Source organism: Ptiloglossa arizonensis, chromosome 6 (assembly GCF_051014685.1).
Source record: "Ptiloglossa arizonensis isolate GNS036 chromosome 6, iyPtiAriz1_principal, whole genome shotgun sequence".
NCBI lineage: Eukaryota > Metazoa > Arthropoda > Insecta > Hymenoptera > Colletidae > Ptiloglossa > Ptiloglossa arizonensis.
In genome coordinates, this window is record NC_135053.1 from 12,298,404 (window position 1) to 12,308,513 (window position 10,110).

The 10,110-nt window shown below is 27.6% G+C and overlaps 2 protein-coding genes across 9 annotated transcripts; one reads left to right on the forward strand and one right to left on the reverse strand.

Annotated features, from left to right (window-relative positions):
- Positions 1 to 1,338: 1,338 nt before the first annotated feature.
- Positions 1,339 to 6,933, reverse strand: LOC143148044 (protein zyg-11 homolog B). 6 transcript variants are annotated; one of them, XM_076313898.1, is made up of 10 exons: positions 6,787 to 6,933; positions 5,785 to 6,032; positions 5,401 to 5,593; positions 5,113 to 5,307; positions 4,607 to 5,016; positions 4,393 to 4,538; positions 3,709 to 4,097; positions 3,081 to 3,450; positions 2,557 to 2,893; positions 1,339 to 2,407 (listed from the first exon to the last, which is right to left on the reverse strand). In XM_076313898.1, the coding sequence occupies exons 2-10, from the start codon at positions 5,912 to 5,914 to the stop codon at positions 2,280 to 2,282; spliced, it is 2,298 nt and encodes a 765-aa protein (XP_076170013.1). In that variant the 5' UTR covers positions 5,915 to 6,032; positions 6,787 to 6,933; the 3' UTR covers positions 1,339 to 2,279. The 6 variants fall into 6 exon arrangements, with proteins under 6 accessions (XP_076170013.1, XP_076170014.1, XP_076170012.1 ...); XM_076313899.1 differs by having other exon boundaries at positions 6,838 to 6,918; XM_076313897.1 differs by lacking the exon at positions 6,787 to 6,933 and adding an exon at positions 6,580 to 6,753.
- Positions 6,390 to 9,776, forward strand: LOC143148045 (PP2C-like domain-containing protein CG9801). Of its 3 annotated transcripts, none has more exons than XM_076313902.1 (7): positions 6,390 to 7,052; positions 7,433 to 7,739; positions 7,814 to 8,040; positions 8,109 to 8,309; positions 8,388 to 8,685; positions 8,745 to 9,234; positions 9,379 to 9,776. In XM_076313902.1, the coding sequence occupies exons 2-7, from the start codon at positions 7,573 to 7,575 to the stop codon at positions 9,592 to 9,594; spliced, it is 1,599 nt and encodes a 532-aa protein (XP_076170017.1). In that variant the 5' UTR covers positions 6,390 to 7,052; positions 7,433 to 7,572; the 3' UTR covers positions 9,595 to 9,776. The 3 variants fall into 3 exon arrangements, with proteins under 3 accessions (XP_076170017.1, XP_076170019.1, XP_076170018.1); XM_076313904.1 differs by having other exon boundaries at positions 7,536 to 7,739; XM_076313903.1 differs by having other exon boundaries at positions 6,390 to 7,035.
- Positions 9,777 to 10,110: the final 334 nt, after the last annotated feature.

Here is a 10,110-nt window from a genome sequence, read left to right on the forward strand (position 1 = left end):
CACATAATTAATATTATAACAGTTTCTGTTTGTCATTTGTATACCACATCTTAATAATTTAAGTAAAATTTTTCCTAATACAGGAACATCTTTATCTTTTTCCAATTGACATTTTTTTAACGCGTATAACAAGAATTTTATATATTTTTGTTATCTATGGAAAGTATAACTTGTTTAAACTCTACTAAAACATCGTGCATTTAAAATTAGACACTTTCTATTATCTGATAAAATTAACGTAAAATACAAAAAAAGAACTTTTATAAACTACATAAAATAATTGTGGCTGTAAATGGTAATAGTATTAAAATATGTTAAGGTAATATTAAATTGTACACAAAAAAGGACAATTTTCGTAATATATACGAAATCAAGAAATTATATTAGGGTCTTAGAAAATGATTTTAGGAAATTATAATGTAGCAATAATCATTTTAGAGATATTTTGGCATAATATAAAGGCTGATATATTGATGACAAAAGAAATCTATTATATGGCAATCTAAGTATTATTATTAAAATATTTTTATATATATCCGTTTAATAACTCTATCCGATAATTTGAGTTAAACTGATTTTCAGCAAAACGCGTATTTTAAATGTCAAATTAAAATAAAAATTGAACTGCAATGTGAATATCTAGAGTAATATCATATTACTATAATAGTAAATTTTGTATGCATAGTAAGTGAAAGTTGCTAAAATTATGTTGTTATAATTCTCCTATAGAGTATGTCATACATTGATATTGATGTGTGCAACTTTCATTTATTTATTACTAACTATACATCTTCAATTTTATCTCAAACACATTGCTACTAATTTGTAAGATGCGTGTAAAATGTTTTTGAACCATTAATCCACTGTGCTATGATGTTAGGGGGGAGAGCCAAGTTTCCACATATTAATGATCAAGCTACATTTCGTAACGTTACTTCCATGTCGCTAAGTATTTTGCAGGTGCAGTGCAGCATCAGCATCAATTGAGTGATAATCATACAAATTTCACGAACAATTTTTACGTTCCATTAAAAAGAAAAAAAGAAATGAGAAAAGAATAATTAAGATATAAGTGTAACATAAATGTAATATGATTGGGTGGTAAATAAAGATTTTCTTGGCTTAAATTTTGTACGTCCACTGCTTTACTAGGTTTATATACATTAATATTATTACAGAAGCAGGTAAAATAAGAATAACTTATATAAATTAGTGATTTGCGTTTATTAACATTCAGTAGCATTTAAATCGACATTTTTTACATTTCAGATCAACAGTTAATGTTATCAGAAGGATAAATTTTGTTCGTACAAATTAAAAATATTTTTATAACAGATATAATTAGAATATTATTACATTTATTTTACTAGGAAATTTACACTTTTTATATCTTTGAAGGTATATAAATGCACAATTAATTTCTAAAGGTTTGACAGTAATTTAATGGAAAGAGTATATAACATTAGTGTTAACAGTAAAGCTGAAGACCTGAATTCAAAACGTTAAAAGTATAACAGAATAAAATAATTACTAATGTATTTTATTTAATGCAAATAAATTATATTTTTGAAGCATACTATAATCGTAAGATCCTAGTCTAATCATACTCTGTTTTTAACATTTTATTAGGTGTTATGTATATAGTTTTTGAGTAATACGATTAACATTATTAATACTGTTTTAACGGCCATGTGAGGTACATGTAGCACCTAGTTTTGGGGAAATTAAGAAAGTTTTAAAAATGTCAGTAAAAGCACATAAATCTCACATTAACACAATTATTATTCAATTTATTAGACTAGAACCTTAAATATTAGTTATAGTTTGTAACTCTATAATATAAAATGATATATAATGTATAACAAATAATTAAGTTAATTCTCGAATCATTAGTACTTACTGTTTAAATTGATCGATTTTTCAATTAATCCATTTTAAAATATATAAATATATTTAACAATTGAAGAATATAGTTTATGATAATAAAACATTCAAAATTTGTCTCTTCCAAGCCCAATGCATATCTTTAGATATCAATCGCGTTCTTTTAAAGTAATCAGATTTTTAATTCAGGTCCTCAATTTGAATCTACAAAATTTAATAGCAATATCCTGGAATTGTTATCTCATTTTAGTCCTCTTTTAATAAATGTCCATGATCATATAATAGTCTTATTATTTGGTCTAAAGAACAGGATATAAGATTGCATAGATATAAACATTGACTAGTATACCAACTTCATGGTACGCAAATTTTGTTTTGGAAGGCAATAGTCATCGTTAAAAATTTAATTCAACCGTTTCAAGAATTGATCTTCGCAAATTTTGTATTTTTGTATTTGAAGTATCCAGGTCTCTTATTATTTCTACACCATCTTCTCTGATTAACATGCTGCAGTAATGTTTGGCTACAAATTAGGAATTTAAACGTGAGACAGCACTTTGATATTTTTTGGTATTAATATAACAAAGTATCATTGTTCTTAAAAATTATACTATTCACAGTATTTGTGCAAACTTGTTATTTTTCATTTATAGGAAATATTCTTATACTTACGATTTTGTGTAACTACATGTTGTATTGCCCAAATTGCCCAAAGTTGAACAGGAATATCTGAACAACGTAAAAGTGGAAAAAATGGTTGAAAACTTCTATAAGCAACCATTTCCCCTTGAGGTGATTTCCACTGTGTCACAGTAAGAGTTAATTGCTCTAATAAGTCATCTCTGTTTCGTATTAGAGGTATCTTAGACCACAGATGCGGACCATCGCTAAGCAAATGTGCAGTAATACCTGCTGCGAAATATGATACTTCAATGTGTGCAGAACGCAACAGCATAGAAAGCATCCATATAAATTCAGTTTTCATAAGCATTGGTCTCAAATGGTTAACCTACAATGAATTATATGATTATTAAACATTTCACAATGACTAAATAGTAACTGCTTGTTTTATAAAAATAAAAAATCATTTTGAACTAAATTTAAAATCAAAATTAAGGACTAGTAGTATTTATAACTATAGTACATGCCTGGCCCTTTGATTTTTAAATTGTATGATAATAAATTACAATACAAACCTCTGCTATATTATTTAGCAAACCCAGTACTTTAGTCTCAATGCTAGACTCTCCTTGAAAATGTTGAAGTATGGTAATAAACAACTCCATTCCACCTTCAGCTAGAAAGACTGTACATGTTGAAGCACTTTCATCAGTTAAATTCCATAGAGCACTTAATGCAAATTTCATTGTCATGTCCACTGATTTAGATGCAACTCTGGATCTAACTATTGCAAGTAATTTAGACATATACTGTGGTTGAGCACCAAGCATAGACGTTTCTATTGGTGTTATTTTTGCTGCCAATATTGAGGAAATAGCAACAGACATACGAGTCATTGATGAATCATTAAAACTTAATAAGGAATCCATTACTAATTTTGCACATCTGTAAAAATGAGAAACAATTAAATTACAAAATATAAATTTAATTTTATAGGCTAAAAATTCAATGTGCAGTAATGATCAATGCAGAGAACAAATTTTTAACTAAGACTGTGTTAAAATTAATTGAGGATCCTGATTTTTTAAAAATATTAAGCGATTAACTACTGTATTTTAGTTTTTAAGTTTATAATTTTTTATCTTGTACTAAAATTTGAAATTTCAGTCTAAAATTTTTATAAAGTTTATAAATTTCAACTACCTGTATTTGTCAAAGCTAACATCGTGTAAAATTTTATCGCTACATAAAGTCAATAGTGTATTCATCTGAAGTCGCTGCTCAGTTCGATGAGTTTCCATTGCTACCATGGTCAATTCCACAACTTCTTTAAGTATTGCTGGGTGAATTAGGTTAGCAAAATCACCTCTGGAAAGATTATAAAGACACGCAGTGCATGGCATTTGCACACACATTTCCTGTGGATGTTCTCTCATTCCAGATAACACTAACTTTATAACATCAACTCGTGGTTCAAGAAAGTTATACATTACCCGGAGTAAACTAAATAAACATTTCTCAAGATAACGTGGCCTATATGTATATCTTCTGAGAGCTTCCAAAATTTGAGATTCTGTTGCTGTACCACTAACCTATAGTAAAAGAATAATATTATATATTAATATTACCAAATATTTGTCTATTTATATATTTATGAAAGAAATTCAAGTAGTTTATATATCATAATATTTTTTCATGTAGAATATAAAAGCAAACTTTAATAAATACATTTTATTTTGCGGTCATTTTTTTATTGTACTTCTATTTAAAAAATTATTCTTAAAATGTACTTAATTTACAATTAATTATGTATATAATGAACTTATAAATAAATAATACTTTCTTCTATCAAGAAAATATTAATGATATATTATCACTATAACTTACAACAAGTTCAGGTCTATAATCTTTATTTGCTGAATTTATTAAACTGTCTTCGTAACATGCACCTGTACTTACAAGTCCCAAAAACCTTAAATACAGATGAGTTTTGATAAATTCTTTTAAGTCTTTTGAATCTATTCCACCCTTACCTATAGTAATAAAAAAGACCATATATTATTCAAACATAGAAACAATATCCTAACCATATGATACTCACCAGATAAATCTAAATTAGTTAGATATGGCATACAATGTACAGCTTTTAAAAATTGTGCTATTTTTGGTTTTGCAGGTCTTGATGCACTGTCATGAGTATATATACCTTCTTCATCAGAAATGTCTAAATTCCTCAATTCATTTAACTCCAATAATACTGAGATTAAATTTGCACTTTTATCACGTGTACTCAGATCTATCTTCAAATTATACATACTAAGAGATTTCAAACGCTTTTTACACCTTATCAATGGTGTTATATTATCAACTTTTGTACATGAAATATCTAAACTCTCTAAAAGAGGAAGGTATTCAGCTACTATTCCCAAACTTTCTCTATTAAACCCTGTTCCTGATACATTTAATGTTGTCAGGGCTTTTAATTTGCACAAGGTTACTATCAAACAATATCTGTTATAAAGTACAAATATATGTAGCATGAATGTGTAGATATGTTAAAATAATATTTTGTTTGTTATGTGTCTAAATATAATTAATATTCAATACCGTGAACAATTCATCAATATCCCTTTTGCTACACTCAATGATCGAATGTTTTGTAAACTCCAATCACCCAAACAATTTATTAGATCATTAACAGTTATGTTTAATCCATTTACAATCAGCTCTTCTAGTTTATGTTGCTTTAAAACTTTCAAGCCTTTTGCTGATAATCCAGATGCATCTTTTAAACGTACATGTCTACAGAGAATAATCGAATATAATTAATATTTTACCCATACTTTTACTTCTTGATAATTAATTTTTTTAATTTAATAAATAATATGTAATTACCTTAATCTAGTAGTTTTTGAATCAAAAAGCGTAATAGTCATGTCGGATAAAGTTTTCCTTTCACAAAGGTTAGATAATAACAGCTCTGAAATTTCAGCAGGTAAAAAAACATCTGGATGCCTAAAACTAAGTCTTGTTGCTGGTCTTGACAATGCTTTTCTGGATGCCGTAGCTAATGCCCTGCCTAAAATATCTATATTACTATTATTTATTGAATATTTAACTTGCCAATCTAAAAATTATATACTTCATATGTTAAAATAATTTCACATAACCATCATTAAACAATTAAATGCAATTAAGAACAAAATATGATATCAACTACAATATAACATAGTTCAATGAATATTATTCTAAGTGATCCAAACCATTGATTTTACTTACTGCAAGTAGTTGTACCCAACGAATTAGGGGATTGTTCTCTTGTATTACCAAGGACTTTGCACAAACTTAAAATATTGTCACAAATAAAATCAAGGCAAATTTCACGTAAACTTCTTGGAGATTCACACATTTTATACTTTTATTTACATACACATATTTTTCTTATCTCCTTTTTATTGCTGTTTAAATATTTAATTGTTTCAAGTGGTCTAATTCCATTTCATTCTTTCACATTTGTTTCAAAGAATCTATTATAACATATGCATATCTATAAATTTGATACACTATGTTTTGAGTATTAAACATTCTAATATGAAATATAATCTATACGATCAAATAAACTAATTTCTATGACAATTCACACATTTATCATCCAAAACAAATTAAAATACGTCATATGAAATTTATTTTTTTACAATAACAAAATATGTCATGTTTATCTCACTCGAAAAATAATTTACAATTATATATGCATCAGTTCCTAAAGAAAACATCAAAAAAGAACCACGCACATCATTTTATTCCTATCACGCAGGTGACAGAATTTTAAATAATGATTACGTAATGACAAATCCACGAAATGGAATAAATATTTGTGTCACTATGCATCTAAGCACATTGTATACACTACGTATTAAAATGAACTTATAAAACTCCAAAGTTATTTATTTAATGTATGAACATTTATCGCGCGATCGCGGTATTTTAACAAAACAATTAAATTTTCGTGCGATTTCATTTGCAAATAACACTGATATACAACTGTAAAAACTGCGGAAAATTTTAGTCTCTCACCTGTGGAGAGAACGCCATATTGACTTGTCAAATGTCTAAACAGACCAAAATGTCCAATCTTGGTTGCACATTGTAAAATACGTGAACAAGATTATTAAAAATAGTAATACGTTCGAACATAAAAAATGTAGATTACAATTTCATGATTTGATTAATGCTGAAAACGGTATTATGTGATATGTAATGATTTTCATTAGTCACACATACCTCAATATTGGGGAAAATCAAAATTTGTATATCCTAATCAAAATAATTTACCATTTAAAGTGTATTCGTGTAGGAAACTTGAAACACTCCTCAATGATTAATAAAATTTGTTCATTTTTGGAGACGTAGTGAAATAAGTGTAAATTTTACTTCTAAGGGTATTCATCGGTTATTGACACATTATCAATATGGCGGTAAAGTGGAGAACGATGTGCTTCTCAATGTGTATTACGATGTCATTCTTGTACGGTAAGAATTTTTTGCAGGTAAGATTATAATATCTATATAGATGTTGTTTAAAAATATTTATATTTATAAATATTTAACTACTATTTCATATTGTACAATTATAATAATGTTTGATCTTAAAATTATAAGATTAACGGGTATCAAAGAAACTGATTTAAAATGCAAATGTCAAATTTAAAAGATTAGAAAATTCTTTATTACTTTAATTAATTTAATTGTAATTCTATCAAATTTACATTTTTCCTGAATATAACAAAAATTAGACAAATAGAAATTCTACTATTCAATTCTTTTATATTTATTATTAATTAAAATTTGATGTGTTAATAATGTATTACATGATTAAAAAAAGCAATACATGTATTATAGTTATGTGTTTTCTTTCTTTTTTTTTAAGATTTAAACAAAAATGAATTGCCAGATAAACTCATGGTTTGACTCTATTAATAAATATCACTCATTTTATAACATCATGTTTTATGATAACTGATATCGATCAGTATTCAACCTAGGCTCAAATTTAATTTCTTAAAAAGAATGCCAAGCTTAAGAAAAAAAGTTGCTGGCTTTATGCGGCAACTATCTATCAGCAACTTGGCTGGAGCTGTAGAAAATATGGGTCAAGGAGAACAAACTTTACGTAGTCCTAGATCGTTAACACAAGATTTTACAAGTGGTTGCTTTATTACAAGATATCTTGATGGGTAATAATTTTTTTGAAATAATGTTTAATAATTAATATTCAAAGTAATATACAACATATTAACCATATCTTTAGTCTAGAAACAAAGCAAGAAGGACCCGCAATTTTGCATGGTAGAAATCCAGAAGAACTGCCAATTAGGCAACTTGGAAATTTTCAAGAAGACAAAGAAGTATTTACTGCCCATACTGGTCCAGATAATGGACTTGCAGCAGTTAATTTGCAACAGAAGCATTTAAGTATTAATGATATTGATATAGATTACATAGATATGTTAGATCAAGGTGAACAGTATAGAAATAGTAAGTATTAAGAACATCCATTGAATTTTGTAATAAACATATTATTAAAAACGAATCATATCTTTCAGCTTCCACAACAGCAACACCTACAATTGCTGGTATTACTGATTGGTTTAATCCCCATGAAATGTCATATGGAATTGCCACTACATTATATGAAAAAAACCCTACAAATAATACAAACAATGGGGAACCAATTGCGGACTGTTTTGGTATTGTAGCAAGATCAAACTCAGCTATTTTAGCAATTGCTGATGGTGTTAATTGGGGTATGCCTACTTTTAAGTAACATATCTTTATATGAAAATATATGTAACATATATATGATAATAAAGACAAATGATTAGGTACCAAAGCAAGTATTGCAGCTAGATCTGCTGTACATGGAAGTATGAAATACTTGAATGAAGTATTTTTTTGTCCTTCAATTAATAATGAAATGACAACAACGAAAGATGTTTTTATAGCACTACTTCGTTCATTCCATGCTGCACATTCGTTAATTTTGCAAGAGCAGGGAATGCTTACAACATTAACTGTATGTGCAGTTCTTCCACTGCCAAATTCTGACTCTAATACAGGTCAGAAAAAGTATATGGCTTGTACCTGTAATGTTGGTGACAGTTTAGCTTATGTATATTCAAGGTAATATAAATAAAATATTAGAAATTATTATATTATTTGATAACACTTGATACTAATAGGAAAACTGGAGTAAGAGAAGTAACAAGAGGATCTCATGATATTCATTGTATGCGTGACATGCGTGATGCTCTTGGAGCTTTAGGTCCTGTAGATGGATCGAATCCTGAATTAAATAATTTGACACTTGCAATGACAGAAGTTGAGAATGGAGATATTGTATTCTTGACTAGTGACGGAATTTCTGATAATTTTGACCCTGTGGTTGGAAAATTTGCTATCTTACCATGCCATAATACTGTACCTGACTCAACTGTAAAAAACCATACTGAAGGAAGATCAAAAACGCGACGAAAATCTGCAGAAAACTTAAGACATACGGAATCTGGAAATAGTAATAGGAATAAATCTAATTTGCCTATAGTAGAGGCATATCAAAGATATGAACTCACACTTCTTAGGATGGAAGATTTGTTACGAAGAGGTGTATCTGGAGAAGGTCCACCATGTAACAGTGCCAAACATCTTTGTGAACTTCTTTTGGATTTTGCTGTAAGTTACTTAAAATATAATAAGTAATATGTATGCAATGCAGGGCTTTAATTTTTTAATAAATAGCAAATGAAAGTAAAAAATTTAGAATAAAATGGAATGCTAATTTTAAATAATATGAATTTAATTTTTATATATGATAAGGTGCGTATAACTGCTGCCAAAAGACGAATATTGGAAGATACAGATTTATATTATGCGCAAAGTAAAGATGGCCAATTAATTCAACTTTCCAAACAAGAACAGAGAGCTCGGCGAATAAAGACATTGGATAAGGTGTCTATGATTCCTGGAAAGTTAGATCATGCAACAATTGTAGCATATGTAGTTGGATCGTTTGATTCAGAGTATGGTTTATAATTAACCATATATTATTATTTACAGTTTTTATTCATAAGAAAAATAGTAAATTAAATTGTTTTTGAATAAGATTTTTCTGAACACGTTAAGTTAAAAGTACTTTCCTAAACATTGTAAGATTAAGTTGTTTATACCATTTTTTGTTATTTAAAATAAAAAGAAATACATGTGCTTATTCTGTATATGGCGAGACTTATTTAGTTATAATTATAAATTCAATTTATGCAATATATGTATATAATGTGTATATACATTATAGATTGCATATGATATACAAACATCATATGTATTAACACGTGTACAGCGGCAGCGGTAGATGCATTGAAACACAATTTTGTCATTTTGAAAACTGCCTATTAATAATAATTTATAATATTTTAGTTTTAAGTAAAATAACACAAACTTATTTATTACTAAATTATGTAGAATATCAATGGCGTAATTAAATAAAAATTTTAAGCAAACGTGTTCTGTTTAAAAACTTGAAAATGCTATCATATTAAGATTACCAGCAGT